Source organism: Mauremys mutica, chromosome 6, assembly GCF_020497125.1.
Source record: "Mauremys mutica isolate MM-2020 ecotype Southern chromosome 6, ASM2049712v1, whole genome shotgun sequence".
Classification (NCBI taxonomy): domain Eukaryota; kingdom Metazoa; phylum Chordata; order Testudines; family Geoemydidae; genus Mauremys; species Mauremys mutica.
This window is the reverse complement of record NC_059077.1, coordinates 763,985-781,867: the sequence shown is the minus strand read 5'-3', so window position 1 is coordinate 781,867 and position 17,883 is coordinate 763,985. Positions and strand designations below refer to the sequence as shown.

Below are 17,883 nucleotides of genomic sequence, written 5' to 3'. Positions count from 1 at the left end.
CCGATGACCTTGCACTCCTTTCGCACAGTAAACAGCAGATGCAAGAGAAGACCAGCGTAGGCTGGGTCACTACAAAAAGTAATTTCCCTCTGTTGATACTCACACTTTCTTGTCAGCTTTTGGGAATGGGCCACATCCACCCTGATTGAATTGGCCTCGGTAGCATTGAACCCCCCACCACACACACACTTGGTAAGGCAACTCCCATCTTTTCATGTGCTGTATATTTATACTTGCCTACTGTATTTTTAACTCAATGCATCTGATGAAATGGGTTTTAGCCCACAAAAGCTTATGCCCAAATCAATTTGTTCATCTCTAAGGTGCCACAAGGACTCCTTGTTGTTTTTTCTCAGCAATATGTCAGCCAGTTCCTGAGAAACAGCCAGTTGTGACCCACCTGCCAAACATATCAGTGTCACATCACAGCACAGGGGCCAGCCCCACAGACCTCACTAATGCTGTTTGCAAACCTGAGGGAACCAGGAACATGGTCGACCAGAGGCTTCAGGGGTTTGGCAGATAAGAACATAAGACTATATGGTCTATAAAATCATGGCTGGTGTGGCAAAAGTCAATAAGGAAGTGTTATTTACTCCTTCTCATAACACAACAACTAGGAGGTCACCAAATGGAATTAATAGGCAGCAGATTTAAAACAAACAACGCACAGTCAACCTGTGGAACTTCTTGCCAGAGGATGTTGTGAAGGCCAAGAATGTAACAAGGTTAAAAAAAGAACTAGATACGTTCATGGAGGACAGGTCCATCAATGGCTATTAGCCAGGATGGACAGGGATGGTGTCCCGAGCCTCTGTTTGCCAGGAGCTGGGAAGGGGCGACAGGGGATGGATCACTCGATGATTCCCTGTTCTGTTCATTCCCTCTGGGGCACCTGGCACTGGCCCCTGTCGGCAGACAGGACACCGGGCAAGATGGACCTTTGGTCTGATCCAGTCTGGCCGTTCTGATGTTCGAAGCCGAGGGCACCAGGAACATGATCCGGACCAGGAACACGGTCGACTGGAAGCTCAAGGGAGTTTGGCAGATGCTGTGGGCAGAGCTGTAACGAGACATATTTGCGCCTCCTGCTGTTTTTTTTCAGCATTTCTCCTCCCCGCGACTCTGTGCCCTGGGCGGCTGCCCCGCTCGCCGGCCCTGGCTATGGCCCTGGCTGAGGGAGGCCCCGGCTTGGGGCAGGGACTGGGCACAGATGCTGAAGAGGAGGAGGCTGGGGCTGGAGTTTCCATCACTCAAAACCTTTCAGTTGAGCTGGGATGTCTCTCTCTGAGCCCTCCCCTGTAGCACAGCCAGGAGCTCTTGGGGGGATGCAGACTTGGCTGGGTGGGAGAAGTAAAGGTGTAGCTATGCCCCCTCCATGCTCCTGTCTTCTCCACCTGGCACCAGCAAAGCCTCCTCCAGCCCCTCCCTGTCGCAGACAGGCTCCCTACACACACGATTTACCGTCTCTATTTCTCTGCACGGCGTGTGGCAGGGCCCCTCCCTCCAGGCGCTGGGGATGGCGCGGCTGCGCCAGACTCGCTCACTGCCCAGTTCCTGCGATTGTGCGGTCGGGGCGTTTCGATAGTACGTGTGTGCACGTGTGTGTGTGTGTGTGTGTGGTCCCCTGCCCTGTTCCCTCCCGGGGGGCTGCGCCAGGCCAAGCTGCCTGTAGGAGGTGCTGAGGGGGGCAGGGGGCAGGCCTAGGTCCTGGCCAGGGCTGGGGCAGGGAGAGGTGGGAGGGAGCTGAGGTTGGTGGGCTGCGCATACTGGCCAGCTCAGCTGGGTTTGCAGTAACAGCGCCCTCCAGAGGCAGGGCCAATCCCAGTCCCGCAAGGCAGCGGGGCCAGAGCCCAGCCCTGGGGGGTCACCCCGACCTTCGGCTTGAGAGTAACAACAGCAGGTGCAGCCCCTGAAACAACAAGGGGGCAAATACGGGCTGGCACCTCCCAGAGCCAGGGCAGAAAGGCCCCCAGGGCCTAGCCAGGGCTCTTCCAGGCAGCCTGCTGCCCATGGCAGGATTGGAGACAGGAGAAACCGGGGGGCGGGGGGCTCAGGCTGCAGGGGGCTCAGGTGGGAGACGTGGCGAGCGGGGGCTCAGGTTGGGGGATGTGGTCTCCTGGCGTTTGGGTCACAGGGTTTGGGCCCAGTCTGACTTGGAGCTAAAAGTTCAAAGGAGCCCAAAGCTACTGGACAGAGACGCTCCCTCCAACCTGCCGGGTTTCCCAGAGCCAGGGACCTCAGTGTGGTGCCAAGTTAGAGCGTCCCTCAGACTGAACCTCCTCTGCCCCATGGAGCCTCCCCCAGGCCAGGAGCTCCCCCGTGGGACCCTCCGCCCCTAGAGCTCCACTCTGCACACCCAGCTGGGCACCCCCGGGCAGGGAGCGGTGCCCTCCGGCCAGCACAGCCCACTCCGAGCTGCGCTCATGTCAACCCCCGGCCCCCCTGGCCCATGCGGGCCTGGCCAGCGAGCGACCAAACCCTTCCCACCCACAGGGCAGGCGGCACCTGGTCAGCCACTGGCAAACACTTCTGGGAAATTCGGTTCCCGCTGCAGGAAAAAAACAACTTTCAAAAGCCAGCGGTTGCTCAATACCTGGCACTGCCAGTGAGGGAGGTCACTGGAGCAATAAATAGGAGCCTGACCAGGAGCCCCAGACATGAGCGTCTGGAAGACTCACCTGGCATCTGCCACTCCCAGAGACGATGGGGAAAGTCGTCTTCTCCCTGCTCCTCGCCCTGCCTCTGGTGACCCTCGGGGCCTCCTCAGATAAAAAGGTACAGGGCAGGGTGAGGGGCCGAGGGGGCTGGGCGCTGGCTCTGGGGTGTCTCAGGCCGGGCAGGGCGAGGGGCCGAGGGGGCTGGGCGCTGGCTCTGGGGTGTCTCAGGCCGGGCAGGGTGAGGGGCGGAGGGGCTGGGTGCTGGCTCTGGGGTGTCTCAGGCTGGGCAGGGCGAGGGGCCGAGGGGGCTGGGCGCTGGCTCTGGGGCGTCTCAGGCTGGGCAGGGTGAGGGGCCGAGGGGGCTGGGCGCTGGCTCTGGGGTGTCTCAGGCTGGGCAGGGCGAGGGGCCGAGGGGGCTGGGCGCTGGCTCTGGGGTGTCTCAGGCTGGGCAGGGCAGGGTGAGGGGCGGAGGGGACTGGGCGCTGGCTCTGGGGCGTCTCAGGCCGGGCAGGGCGAGGGGCCAAGGGGGCTGGGCGCTGGCTCTGGGGTGTCTCAGGCTGGGCAGGGTGAGGGGCGGAGGGGGCTGGGCGCTGGCTGAGGGGTGTCTCAGGCCGGGCAGGGCGAGGGGCCGAGGGGGCTGGGCGCTGGCTCTGGGGTGTCTCAGGCTGGGCAGGGCGAGGGGCCGAGGGGACTGGGCGCTGGCTCTGGGGTGTCTCAGGCTGGGCAGGGTGAGGGGCCGAGGGGCTGGGCGCTGGCTCTGGGGCGTCTCAGGCTGGGCAGGGTGAGGGGCCGAGGGGCTGGGCGCTGGCTCTGGGGTGTCTCAGGCTGGGCAGGGTGAGGGGCCGAGGGGCTGGGCGCTGGCTCTGGGGCGTCTCAGGCCGGGCAGGGCGAGGGACGGAGGGGGCTGGGCGCTGGCTCTGGGGCGTCTCAGGCCGGGCAGGGCGAGGGGCGGAGGGGGCTGGGCGCTGGCTCTGGGCTGTCTCAGGCTGGGCAGGGCGAGGGGCCGAGGGGGCTGGGCGCTGGCTCTGGGGCGTCTCAGGCCGGGCAGTGAGAGGGGCGGAGGGGGCTGGGCGCTGGCTCTGGGGTGTCTCAGGCCGGGCAGGGCGAGGGGCCGAGGGGGCTGGGCGCTGGCTCTGGGGTGTCTCAGGCTGGGCAGGGCGAGGGGCCGAGGGGGCTGGGCGCTGGCTCTGGGGTGTCTCAGGCTGGGCAGGGCGAGGGGCTGAGGGGGCTGGCACTGAAATGAGTCTTGGGGAGTCGAGGGGGAGGGGGACTGCCCCCCTGCAGGGATTTTACTCCCAGGGGAAAGCAGCAGCGTCTCTTACAGCAGCGTTTGGGCTGAGCCGCTGCACGTCCCATCAGGAGATTCCACCTCCCGCAAAGGGCAGGGGCAGGAATGGCTCCGGGGTTTGTTATGTTACTGTGACGGGAAAGAACTCCTGGGGCGCCCGGCGGATGATGGAGCCGGGAGCAGAATGTCGCAGTGGGTGGGCCGGGAGGGGGCGGGGGCAGAAAATGCCCCCCCTGTGAATGTGTGACAATGGACAGTGCGGTGCTGGGGAGCCCTAAAACCCAGAGCCAGCTGGGGGAGCCGTGTCCCAACGAGCAGACGCAGCAGACCAAGCAGGAGGGGTCCAGATGCAGCAGGCTCAGCTCTGCCAAGCTCCCATTCTTCAGCACTGAGACACAAGATTCCCTTTCATTTGATAGCATGACCCCTGCCCTTTTCTGGCTGCCGGTCACCCCCGGCTGTTTGGCACTAGGGTCCCATGGCCGTGCCTTTGCGAGGGTAGAGCAGGGCAAATTGGGCATGCGGGAATTCCCAGCCTGGATTCACCATGGAGCCAATTAATTCAGTTTCTCATCTCCAAACCTAGCCAATACCAGCTTCTTCAGAGGAAGGTGCGAGGAAGCACGGAGGAGGCAGTGATGCGATTACTGTGCCCCAGAAGAGCTTCCGACTGAACCCAGCAGTCAGGGGTGCACTTCTGCCCTGAAGCAGGAGGGGTCAGAGCCCTCCCAAAACTTGTATTTGTTTTCATCGTTACTGTTCTATTTCAGTCTGGTTTCATTCACTGCAGAAATGTCTGAGCCTTTTCTGGACAGTGCTAAGCTTTTGGCCTTGATGAAATCATGTGGCAGGGAGTTCCACAGACTGTGCATAGTATGAGAACGTATTTCCTTTGGATGAGTTTTAAATGTGCTGCTTTTCAGTTCTATTTACTGTTCCCGTGTTGTGAGAGTGAGCACAGCACCTGGGAACCTCCACTATCATGTGTCCCTCTGTCATGTTAGCTCTTACGTGTCTCCTCTCTGTCTCCCCCCGTACATCTGTACCCACCCTTGTCACCCCTTTGCGAACCTCTCGACTCCTGCAGTGTCTGCTTTGCGGTGGGATGGCCAAACCAGAACCCGGGCTCCTCGGGAAAGCTTCCCAGGGACTTATATAACCTCCAAAACCCAACGTTAAGAGAATGGTAAGAAAAAGTCAGGCACTCAGAAATCAGGGAATACCAGGTTGCCCAGACAATCTTACTTCAGCTGCTTTGTACATCAGCCCCATGCTACAGTCTCTAATTCCACAGTCACAGGCAGCTCCGTCAGTGCATACAGGCATCCGCTGAGGCCTCAGTCAGTGCACTCATTCAATGCCTTGTTATGCAATATTTGCTTTCATGCTCATTATTCAGGCGTAGCCCTGGGCTTTACTTACTGTGCACTGTTTAAAGCCTGCACTGAACACAGAGCTGTTCATTTCCTCCTGGGTTTCTCTAGGTAGCTCTTGCTGGAGCATTTTAGTGGGTTACAATATTCATGATGTCAGGTATCAGAGGGGGAGCCGTGATAGTCTGGATCTGTAAAAAGCAACAGAGAGTCCTGTGGCACCTTATAGACTAACACACATATTGGAGCATGTCATGCATCCAACGAAGTGGGTATTTACCACGAAAGCTCAGGCTTCAATACGTCTGTTAGTCTATAAGGTCCACAGGACTCTTTGCTGCTTTTAACTATTCATGAGTTTATGTTCATGGAAACTCTTGGGAAGGGCTCTGAAGAGAGAGAGGAGAATGATCTGCCTAGAACATCTGCCTTCTGGTGAGAGAAAGCAGCTCAAGCTATTTAGTTTATCCCAGAGATGGCCCAGCAGTCACTGGAACATGGAACACAAGTCCGTACGTGGGGCAGAGATTTCTGGAAGCAGCCAGCAACTTGCTCTAGCAGCCAAAGGCAGAACAAGGTGTAAATTTTAACCAGGAGGGGAATTAACAACTGACCTAGGGATGTGGTGGAGTTTTAAAGTCAAGACTGGGTGTCTTCCTCAGAGCTCTGCTCTGGCGCAGCCAGCAGTGACACACATGATTGGCAGGGCCCTTCTGCCCCATAATCCATGACTATGAAGTGTCCCCGTTTTACAGGTGAGGTACGGGGATGCCGAGGTCAAGGCCAGATCCGTCACAAGTGCTGGCTAATTTTGGATGTCCCATTTGTGAGGCCAAGGGTCTGGTTTGTCAGAGAACTTGGTGCTTGAGAGCACTTTCCACGCTCAAAGCCCAGCTCCCACTGACCGCAGCAGTGAGGGCCCCGCCCTTCTGCGAATCTCACCCACGTCGTCTCAAGTCAGGCACCCAGAAAATGAGAGCGCACCGGGGCTCTCGGTGACAAGGCTGGTGTAGGTGACTTGCCCAGCATCACATGGGACCTGTGTGGCAGAGGCAGGGACAGAATCTCATCCCCGGGGAGCATTCAGCTGTCGCCACCATGAGACTGTCCTCTCTCTTCCTGCAGTCCCCTGCCTCAGTCACTCCGCACCTTCCAGCTTCTGCAACAAAGGAGGCAGGGGTCCTACGGCTCATTCCCTGCACTGCCCCAGAGCAGGTCTGTACTGAGCACTGAATGAGATGGGGCCTGTGGGAAAATAGCATGTGATCAAGACATGGACCTCATGCCATGAGATCTCACTGAGGCCAACAGCGGAGCAGGGTTTGGAAAGGGGCCGAGTGTTCCTGTGGGGAATGGGAACTGCCGGAGTCAGTGCACGAGGAGAAAAACACAGCACAGGAGGGATCGAACCCCTGAGCCAGCCATTCTCTGCAGGTTTGGGGCAGAGAGAGAGGCTTCCCTCTGGGTCACGGGAATTCGATCACAGACCCTGCTCTGTTCCTCTCCTGGTTTGTGGGTCTGGCTCCTGCGTTCCTGGCCTGGGGGAGTGTCTGACCCTGCAGCGCTGTGGGGGGACCCATCCTGCTGACTGTGTCCCTCTTTCAGTGCATCCTGTCTGGATCGTGGAGGAATGAGCTGGGCTCTAACATGACCATCTCTGCCGTGAACGCCGAGGGGGGATTCACTGGTTCGTATCTCACGGCGGTGACGGCCACCGACAAACGCATCCTGGTGTCACCCCTGAAGGGGTCCCAGAACCGCAAGAGCCAGAGGAAGCAGTCGACCTTTGGCTTCACCGTGAGCTGGACTTTCTCAAGTACGTGGCCCGAGGGTTCGGTGCCCGGGGTGGAGGGGAACGGAGGGGAATTCAGTGCTAACCAGGCTGAAACACTTCCCCGCCCAGTCTCTGCACCACCCTCTGCTCTTCCGGCCCCTTAACGCTCAGCTCTGGCCAGTGCCAGCGCTCTGAGCCAGCACTGAACAGACCGGAAACGAGATACTAACGTACCAACCTCAAACCAAAGGGCTGGGGCCCGGCCTCGCCCCCCGCCCGGCCCATCGCTCACGCTGGGCTGTGTCTCCGAAGCCCTGGGGTCCATCCTGGGCTCTTCCAGCTTAGCAAGTGCTCTGGGGACGAGAGGCGCTGGGGGGCACCGCGAGCTGCTTTGTCTCCACCCTGGCTTGTCCACGGCAGCCTGCTGGGGGCGCTGGAGAGCCCTGCGCGTCACTGTCTGTAGTAGGTAGTGCGGAGGCCTCTGTGGCGCTAGGAGCTGGACAGACCCAGCCCCTGGCTCCGCGCTCAGCCATCGGTGTGCACAGGGCACTTGTCGGCCTCTCCAGGCTGGCTGTGAGGCCTCGCTCAGCAGGACGCGCCAGGGACCATGACTGGGGGGCTCCGCAGCAGGGGCTGGGGCTGGGGCGGAAGCAGGAGCGTGTCCCCCTGCAGCCGCAGGGGCTGTGAGATGCAGGGGTGGAGGGGGAGCCTGGGGAGGGAGTGCAAACCAGAGCAGACTGAGGGGTGGGGACGGAGCCTTAAGGCTTACGGGGGGCGTGGGAGGGGGAGGAGGAAGCAGGGGAACCTGAGGCAGGAACGTCCATTCAGCCCCTGCCTCCAGCCCCATCCCTTTAGTCAACCCCATTCCCTTCTGCCCCTCCCCCATCCCTATCCCCCACTTCCTACCCCCCCTTTCCCTGGCCTGCCCCATCCTCATCTGCCCTCCCGACCCCTCTGCCCCCTCCACCCAACCCTGCCCTGCCCTGCATCTCTTCACCCCTCTGCACTGCAGACAGGCTGCGCCCGCCGCCCCTCCGCCCGGCCTGGGGAGAGCAGGGGCCAGTGAGCGCACAGGAAAGGCAAGTTCTCCGCTCCCAGTGCCGGTGCCCGGGCCAAAGAGGCAATTGCAGGGAAAGTCCTGCTCAGCCCCACGCTCGGGGACTCTTGGGGGCACTTAGCTGCCAAACTCTAACAAGTGTCCACTGAGCATGTGTGAGGGCGATTTTTCGTAACTTGCCCAAATTTGGGGCTGGCAAAAGGCCCGTCTCCCCCGCTGCCAAGTGTCAAGCCCCAGCTCAAGCGTGGGGCACTCAAACTTCCCACTGAGATGGTGATACGCAATTTTTAACATGGCAAAATTAACGTATTTTCCCCCAACCTTGTTCTTGGAAATGGCTGAACCATATTATGATAAAAAGTAAAAGAACCCAAAACCCCACCAGCCTGAGGCAGGTGCCTGGCATGGGAAACTTCAGCCAAACTCTGCCAGAAGCTGGGAAGGGGTGACTGGGGATGGATCACTCGATGATTCCCTGTTCTGTTGATTCCCTCTGGGGCACCTGGCACTGGCCACTGTCAGAAGACAGGATACTGGGCTAGTCTGACCCAGTGTGATTGTTCTTATGAAATGCAGCAAATTATAATCAACTGAGAACAGGGTCTTATAATGGAAAACATCAGGGGCTCTTAACTCTAGGTGCTGCTGCCAGCTCCACCTAAAACATGAGTTTCTGTTCTATTCTGTAGCGGTTCCTTCCACTCCAGTCGCGCTTTAAGCAACTCCTCCTCCTTCCCTGAGGTCTGGGTCTGTCTCTCAGGGGCCTCACTGACTTTCACGCCTGTCCGGTTCCCCCACAGACTCAGTGACCGTCTTCGTGGGCCAGTGCTTCATAGATGATAACGGGGAGGAGATTCTGAAGACCATGTGGCTGCTGCGCCAGGAGGTCAGATCCCCCAGCGCCGACTGGAAAGCGACCAGGTGGGTGACTGGGCACAGGCTGCCCACGAGCAAAGGAGCCGCCTGCGGAGCTGGGACTGCAGGGCCTGGCCCCGTCTCTGTGCCGAGGGCAGGGCTGGGATCCTGGCTCTGGTCAAAGGGCTCCTAGCGCTGGAGATTTAGGAAAACCAGCCTGTGGGGACAGGGCAGGGCTCTCAGCCCAGACTCTCAGACCCGTGGGGACTCTTCGCCCTCCAGTGTCTTAACCCGACCCCGACCCTGACCCCGACCCCTGACCCTGGCAAAGCCGTTTCCTACTGTCACCCTGGGCCGGGCCCCAGCACAGGCCGAGTTGCCCCATGACGCAGCACACACTGCTTAACCCTTCCCCTCACGGGGCTGCTAGTGCCCTCGGCCTGTCCACCTTATGGAGAGGCCCATATGGAGGAGGGTGGGGGAGGGAGGCTGCCTGCCCTGGGGGCACCTCCCGGGGCACCAAGGGGATCTTTGAGCGGGTGGCTGCTGGCGGGTCCCTGCCCCCAATGGCCCTGCTGAGCACCACGGGGATAAGCAGCCCCCAGAGTCCCTGCCCGTCCCTTGGGTGCTGCTGGGTGGCTCTGAGGCCGTGCCAGTGCGGGGTGCCCACAGCCACGCTGCCTCCCTGGGCTGGGCGGCCGGGCGCCCCCCTGAGGCGCAGCCTGGAGGAGGCATTTCCCCAGGCCGTGGTGCTCAGGCAGGGGGTGTCCTTCTTTGGTCTTTTCTCCTTCTGAGGCTGATGCACTTTCTGCCCCTTCACCCCCCCCCCCACCCTGTCTGGGGCAGCACCGAGCACATGGTTTGTGCTGGACAAATAACAGGTGAGAACAAACCACAGAGGGAAAATACCAGGCGCTGACGGGCTGCTCAGTCTCGCAGGGAAAGGCTGGACAAGAACCAAAGGCTGGAATCTGAAGCCAGACAAATTCCCATCAGAAATAAGGCCCAAATGTTTAACCCTTGGAGCAAAGGGCCCAGGGCAGTGCTGGGTTCTCCAGCTCCTCACGGGCTTCAGCTCAAACCCGGCTGCTTTTCTGGAAGATGCTTCAGCCATTCGCGAGTTACTGGGCTCAGGGTGGGGGGCAGCGTGGCTGGCCTGTGCTGCACAGATCAGACTGGATGAGCTGATGGTCCCTTCTGACTAAGGGTAAGAGTCTGTCCCAGGGATTTGTAGTGAAAGTCAGGGACTGGTCGTGGGCAATGAACAAAAATTCATGGAAGCCTGCAACAAACAGAGAAACAAACAGAGCCTGCCGGGGCTTGCAGCTGCTCCTGCAGCAGGGGCTGACCACTGCTGCTCCAGCCCCACAGGAGCTGACCCAACCGCAGCCGCTGCTCCAGCAGGCTGGGGACCACTGCCCGGCGGCCCCAAGGTTGGCTGCCGGTTCTGGTGCCTCCCCGCACTCCGGCCGCAGCTCCAGAGACCCCGGTGCTGACAGCTGCTCCATCCCTGCCCCAGAAGAAGTACTGGAGGTCACGGAAGGTCACAGAATCCGTGACGTCCGTGTCAGAATTGTAGCCTTACTTCTGACTGTTGCTCTATGAATCTATGAATTCTGCGATTCCCCGCAGGGTCGGCACAAACGTTTTCACCCGGATCAAGTGATGGAACGTAGGTGAATCTGTGAGGAGCGACGGTGTCCGGTGACCCAGCAGCACCATGACCCCACTCTGCAGCCCCAGGGCTCCTGGTCCCCCCGTCTGGAATTGTCTGAGATCTCTCGAGAGCGTCTCGCCCGGTGTCAGGGCTGTTTGCTGGGCTGCAGAGGCGCCGTCTCTGTCTCCATCTCATAGAATCATAGAATTCAAGATTAGAAGGGACCAATATGATCATCTAGTCTGACCTCCTGCAAGATGCAGGCCACATAAGCCGATCCCCCCACTCCTTTACCAAGCGACCCCTGCCCCATGCTTCGGAGGAAGGCGAAAAACCTCCAGGGCCACAGCCAATCTACCCTGGAGGAAAATTCCTTCCCGACCCCAAATATGGCGGTCAGCTGAACCCCGAGCATGCGGGCAAGACTCTCCAGCCATACCCTCTGGAAAAAGGTTAACAATATCATATCATTGACCCATTGTACTATTTACCAGTGCAGCACTTAATTAACTTATTGACTAAGCCCGGTATCCTATCATACCATCTCCTCCATAAACTTATCTAGCTTAATCTTAAAGTCATGGAGGTCTCCCTTCGCTCTCTGGTTACCCCCCCACCCCAGAGTCGCTTCCTGCGGCCCCCACGCTGCAGTTTAGTTCCTTTCCCAGTAAAGTTCTAGCGCGGGAGGCAAATGAGTCTCTGGTGTTTTTATTGCTCTTGGGCTGAAGCTGTTGCTGAGCCGTGATTCCCACCTGCCCCTCCCTGGATTCCCTGCCAGGTGCTGATTCTCTCCCATGAGCCGGGCCCTTCCTGGGACACCCCTTGGCAGGTTCATCCCCCTGGTTCGCTCCTTTGCTCACTGCCCATTGCCTGGGCAGAGAGTGCAACAGCCACTGTACAGCCCCGAGGAGACGCCCTTCCTGCTAAACGGCCCTTCGCTTGCTCAGGAGGTTCCTGTCTGGCGCTCTCAGCCCGAGGTTTCATTTCTATCGGGCATCCGGCACTGCCAACCTTGAGTTCTAGGCACCAGGAGCCAAATAAACATTTTCCATTGGAAAAACAGGGCTCAATTCTGTGTGGTTCTCCCTTGAAACCCTCCACTTGTGGCGTAACGCTCCGGAGGAACCCGGCACGGGGAAAGGGATGGGCAAACCTGTGGATTAAAGCTCTGGAGAGTCAAAGTCACATGTTCTCACCCACCCCTGACTAAAATCCCACTGCTGCTTGCATCCGATTGGAGGAGTTGGAAACACTGCCCCCCCATGATAGAGCAGGAAGAGAGAGGCCTTGAAGTGGGACCTGACCTCATCTCCTGGGATTTGAACAGCCCACGGAGCACGGGAGAGGCTGGCCCTGGTGCAGAGGGTGGAGGGGTCAGTCCCTGGGGCAGGCCCACGTTAACACACTGGAGCAATAATCCAAAGGGGGAGGAAGCCCCTGGGGAGCAGGAGCTCAGCACTGTAGCATTTAACTTCAGAAAGGGGAACTACGCAGAAAGGAGGAGGCTAGTTAAACAGAAATGAAAAGGAACAGTCACAAGAGGGAAATGCCTGCAAACTGCCTGGAAACTATTTAAACACCATAATAGAGGCTCAAATTAAATGTAAACCCGAAATAAAAAAGTAGTAAAGGGACCAAAAAAAAAGCCACCGTGGCTAACAGAGAAAAAGAGGTGGTTGGAGGCTAAAGGTACCTTTAAAAATTGGAAGTCAAATCCTAGTGAAAACAGTAGAAAGGAGCATCAACTCAAGTGTAAAAGTGTAATTAGGCCTATAAACAATATGAAGAGCAACTGGCCAAAGACTCAAAACGAACATCAAAAATGTGTTAATTACGTCAGAAGCGGGAAGCTGCCAGACAGTCGGGGGGGCCCTGGACACTGGGGATGCTAAAGGAGCACCACCACGTCTTCGTATGGCTGCTGGAAATGCAGAGCAAGAACTTTAATTTTACATTCACATGGTTAAGTGCGATAACTGCGTCAGGAGCAGCGGCGTGTATCACTGTGGTGCCTCCTTCGTATCTGTGAATCGGGCATTGAGTCATTATATGGTCCATGGTCTGTTCTGGGTGACCAGTCGCACACTGGAGAGTCTTTAATTTTCCATTTGTGCAGCGAGTAGCTGCATCTGCCATGGTTTGTGCGGCTATGGGTTGGGGTTCCAATGAGCTTCGTGGGAGATTGAAGCCAGGGATCTTCTGCATCGGGTTTTTTACGAGTGTTTATTTGTGACTTCTTGTGAACTCCATTTGGCTTTCCAAGCTTCATCAGGGTTGAAGTTGTTGTGACGTTGCACTCGGTATGATTTTATGAAAATATGCTAATGTAACTGGAATATGCTTCATGCAAAAGGTCTCGTGTAAGGTACCACTACAAAGCTTATAATGTACTGGGGGTGTTCATCCTATCTGTATAAATGTACCACTCTTGTATCTGGACTAGAAATATGAAATATAACTCTGAGGGCCTATTGTAATTATGCAAAGTGTGGGCCATTAATGGTGGCTTGGAATCTTGATGACTCCCATTAACCAGGACAATTGTCTGCAGATGGCTGTGTTTTACTCGTAAGTCTCCCTGTATATGTGTGTGCTGGGAAGTGGGCAATGAAATCTTGCAGTGACGTGATCACGTCACCTGAATTGGAATCCATCTTTAACCTGGTGTCTAAGGGTACATCTACACTACCCGCCGGATCGGCAGATAGCAATTGATCTATTGGTGATCGCTTCTCGGCCTTTTGGCTAAGATCAAGTGTAGATGCGATAAATCGATCCCCAATCGCTCTCCTGTCGATTGCTGAACTCCTGCTTGGTGAGAGGCGGAAGCAAAATCGACGGGGGAGCCGCGGCCATCGATCCAGCGCTGTGAGGACGTGAAGTAAGTAATTTTAATTCAATCTAAGATATGTTGACTTCAGCTACGCTATTCTCATAGCTGAAGTTGCGTGTCTTAGATTGATCTCCTCCCCCACCCCAGTGTAGACCAGGCCTTTCCATTGAGAAGGGTGGGTGAGAACCCAGATGGACAAAGGATTCCCGCCTTATGCAAAAGATACATAAATGGGTGGAACCGAGAAAAGAGGGCGCCATCATGAGGAATCCCCTAGCTACCACCTGAGCTGGGGAAAGAATTGTGCCCAGACTAGGAAGGCGTCCAATCTGTGAAAGAAACATATTGAAACATCTCTGAGGGTGAGATTTTATCTGTACTCAATTGTATTACTGTATTAGGCTTAGACATGCACGTTTTATTTTATTTTGCATGGTAATTCACTTTGTTCTGTCTGTTACTACTTGGAACAACTTAAATCCTACTTTCTGTAGTTAATAAAATCACTTTTTACTTATTTAACCCAGAGTATGTGTTAATACTTGGAGGAGAAAACAGCTGTGCCTCTCTCTATCAGTGTTATAGAGCAGTGGTCTCCAAAGTGGGGTGCGCAAGAGGCTCCCTGGGGGTGCGCAGCAGGAGGAGCATTTTGGTTTTTTTGTTTTGTTTTTCGCTTCGGCAGTTTGGGTGGGATTCTGAGTGGGGGTTTTTTTTTTTTGGCTTGGGCGCAGGAGGGGGTGCATGCTCAAAAATTTTTATTGATAGGAGTGTGTGATCAAAAAAGTTTGGAGACCACTGTTATAGAGGACGAACAATTTATGAGTTTACCCTGTATAAGCTTTATACAGGATAAAACGGATTTATTTGGGTTTAGACCCCACTGGGAGTTGGGCATCTCAGTGTTAAAGACAGGAACACTTCTGTGAGCTGCTTTCAGTCAAGTCTGCAGCTTTGCGGCACGTGGTTCAGACCCTGGGTCTGTGTTGGAGCAGACGGGAGTGTCTGGCTCAGCAAGACAGGGTGCTGGGGTCCTGAGCTGGCAGGGAAGGCAGGGGCAGAAGTAGTCTTGGCACATCAGGTGGCAGCTCCCAGGGGGGTTTCTGTGATCCAACCCGTCACAGTTGTATTGTTGAGGGCTAAATGCGGGGATGCAAAAGGGCTCACATGACTTCAAGTGATGGTGAGGGACGTTGCTAAGGTCCTGGTGGGTGGAAAAATGTTTGTTTTCCACGATCCTCTGGAATTCTCGAAGGGTTGCAGCATCGTGGCCAATGGGCGGGGGCACAATGCACGACAGCACGAGCAGTGATGGCGTTGGGGTCGATTTGAGGGTTCCAGAGGTGCACCACATGGCAGTGTTCAGCTGGACATCAATAAATCAAGTGTGGATACTTTTGGTCCAGACCGGTGCACAGCACTCGGCTACGGGGTAGACAAGGGCCCTTGCTGACATCCGTAACACTGATGCCGATGGTCCCCAGCTTGTGCCTGCCAGTTTCTGGACCAAATTGACCCTTGTCTTCATCTTGGCAGCGACGTTCTTCAGGTGGTCATGGAAGGTTAGCGTGTGATACAGCTTCCCTCCGGGATAGGTTGGAGTGGGGTCATGTTGCATAATGTTGCCACAGAAGGTCACTTTCAGGGTGCGCGCAGAGTTCCTGTTATCAATATGGAATGCAGTGCTGTGGTTTTGTGAGGATTTGCCTTAAGCCTCCCTTTCCGGAAATATTCCTCCATGGTGTTTAGGTCCCTGTTCAGAGTGGACTCGAGGTCCTTGAAAGTGGCTGCTTGCATTGCCAGGGCAAGATCATCCGCATATGCAAATTTGCATGACTTCGTTGGAGGCATGTTGCTCGTGTAGACATTGAAAAGTGTTGGTGCGAGTACTGAGCCTTGTGGCAGCCCGTTGTTGAGGAACTGGGGCAAACTGACTTTGTTGCCCAAGTGGACACATGGAGCCTACTGCTCAGCATCATGTTTTGTGGCAGTGGATGCTCCTTGTGAGCTTCAGCATCAAGCCTTTAATCCATGTCGTAGGCAGATGATGGGGTCTACAAAGCTGCCCTGGTCTCAGATTTCCTCTGGACTCTGGCCTCCATGTGCATTACAAGGGCCAAAACTTGGTCACAACAACTACATTCAGCCAGAAAGACAAGGCCATTGCAGAAACGCTAAATGAATTTTTTCCATCAGTCTTCACTGCAGCAGATGGGAAGGAGATTCCCACACCTGAGCCATTCTTTTCAGGGGACAAATCTGAGGAACTGTCCCAGATTGAGGTGTCAATAGAGGAGGTTGTGATGTTTCCCTGGTGTTATCTGGATCGGTGATCTGCTAGGTCACTCCAATCCTTGACTCTGTGAGCCAGACTTTTGCAAACAGGGGCTGCTAACAGAGTGTTTCGCAAGGGAGTTCTCCACGTGAAGGAGGAGCAAATACAGCATCTGTGGGGTAAGTGGCTGTCTGTAGTGTGTGTGTGTTTGTGTTTGGGGGTTACTTGCTGTGTGCTGAGCTTGTGTTTGTCAGTCTGTCTGTTTGGTTGTTTGAAGGACCGTGTGCTGTGGCTGGCAGTTGGAGGCTGTGAGCTTCAAAGGGAGGTTTGAAAACTAGAAGCCTCTGGTAATTGGCTGAGCCTTAATCAGTGGGCGGGGCATTCACACAGGCCAGGGCTTTATAAAGCCGCGCACAAGCGACCAGGGGCTGCTAACAGGGAGTTTCGCAAGGCAGTTGGGAAGGGGAGTGGGAAGGGAGCAGGGGTCCCTTGTCAGTTCCATCTGTGCCCCTTTAGTCCCCTTAAAACCTATAAACCAAACTACATTCAAAACCCCTTTCTGTAAAGCACCCTTCCATTAACTAGGAGACAAGGCAGGCAGAAGCCCAGCAGCAGAGTGGGGGCTATCCAGTTTATTGCACTGAGTGTTGCATGTATGATTACCTGCCCTGTGGGCGGGTGGCGTATGTGTGCAGTCAGTGCAAGGAGCTCCTGGCCCTCAGAGACCATGTACGGACTTTGGAGGCCAGGGTGGCGGAACTGGAGGAGCTAAGAGAGGCAGAGAGGTATGTTGATGAGGCTTTCCGGCACACTGTAGAATTGTCCCACCTCTGCTCAGACAGCCCCTGTGCTGTTGAGGAGGAAGAACGGCCCAGGGAAGCAGAGCAGTCAATGGGAGCAGAGGGAAACCTTCCCGTAGTTGGGACCCTCCTTCCAGATGGTGCTGGGGTTGCCTCTCGCACTGAGGTTGCCTCTCCGGGGGAGGGAACGCCAGTCACTAGGAAAAGGCAGGTGTTAGTAATGGGAGATTCGATCATTAGAAACGTAGATAGCTGGGTTTGTGATGACCGGCAGAACCGTATGGAGACTTGCCTGCCTGGTGCGAAGGTTGTGGATCTCTCAAAGCATCTCGACAGACTTATGTGTAGTGCTGGGGAGGAGCCGGTGGTCATGGTACATGTAGGTACCAATGACATAGGGAAGGGTAGGAGAGATGTCCTGGAAGCCAAATTTAGGCTGCTAGGGAAGAGGCTGAAATCCAGGACCTCTACGGTGGCATTTTCAGAAATGCTCCCAGTTCCACGCGCAGGGCCAGGTAGGCAGGCAGAGCTTCAGAGTCTCAACGCGTGGATGAGATGATGGTGTAGAGAGGAGGGGTTCACGTTCATTAGGAACTGGGGAAACTTCTGGGATGGGGGGACCCTATACAGGAGAGATGGGCTCCACCTAAACCAAAGTGGAACCAGACTGCTGGCACTGAACATTTAAAAAGGTTGTAGAGCAGTTTTTAAACTAGGAGATGTGGGGGGAAAGCCGACTGCTGCAGAGGAGCCTGTGGATCAGACACAGACTTCTCTTAGGGGAGAGTCTGATGATAGAGAATCTCCAGGTTATAGTCAGGAGCAGAGGATGGAAGAGGATAATGTAAGGGCCAGATCAGATGATAAACAATCACATAAAAAAGAATCTGGCACATCAGAAAAAGGCAGGCTAAGAAACAGGGACAAGTTTTTAAAGTGCTTGTACACAAATGCCAGAAGTCTAAATAATAAGATGAGTGAACTAGAGTGCCTTGTGATAGAGGAGGATATTGATATAATAGGCATCACAGAAACCTGGTGGACTGAGAGCAATCAATGGGACACAATCATTCCAGGGTACAAAATATATCGGAAGGACAGAACAGGTCGTGCGGGGGGAGGAGTGGCACTATATGTGAAAGAAAATGTAGATTCAAATGAAGTAAAAATCTTAAGCGAATCCACATGTTCCATAGAATCTCTATGGATAGAAATGTCATGCTCTAATAAAAATATAACATTAGGGATCTATTATCGACCACCTGACCAGGACAGTAATAGTGATGATGAAATGCTAAGGGAAATTAGAGAGGC

The 17,883-nt window shown here is 55.7% G+C and overlaps 1 protein-coding gene across 1 annotated transcript; it reads left to right on the top strand.

Annotated features, from left to right (window-relative positions):
* Positions 1–2,620: 2,620 nt before the first annotated feature.
* Positions 2,621–10,851, top strand: LOC123372519 (avidin-like). Its single transcript, XM_045020662.1, has 4 exons — positions 2,621–2,778; positions 6,927–7,137; positions 8,953–9,073; positions 10,640–10,851. Exons 1-4 carry the CDS (start codon positions 2,707–2,709, stop codon positions 10,671–10,673), a joined length of 438 nt encoding a protein of 145 aa, XP_044876597.1. The 5' UTR covers positions 2,621–2,706; the 3' UTR covers positions 10,674–10,851.
* Positions 10,852–17,883: the final 7,032 nt, after the last annotated feature.

Bases quoted from the DNA above. Each gene is read 5' to 3' on its own strand.
- LOC123372519 (XM_045020662.1), top strand. From the start codon at position 2,707: ATGGGGAAAGTCGTCTTCTCCCTGCTCCTCGCCCTGCCTCTGGTGACC. The intron at 2,779-6,926 runs GTACAGGGCAGG...TCCCTCTTTCAG, and splicing joins GGGCCTCCTCAGATAAAAAG to TGCATCCTGTCTGGATCGTG. The intron at 7,138-8,952 runs GTACGTGGCCCG...GTTCCCCCACAG, and splicing joins CGTGAGCTGGACTTTCTCAA to ACTCAGTGACCGTCTTCGTG.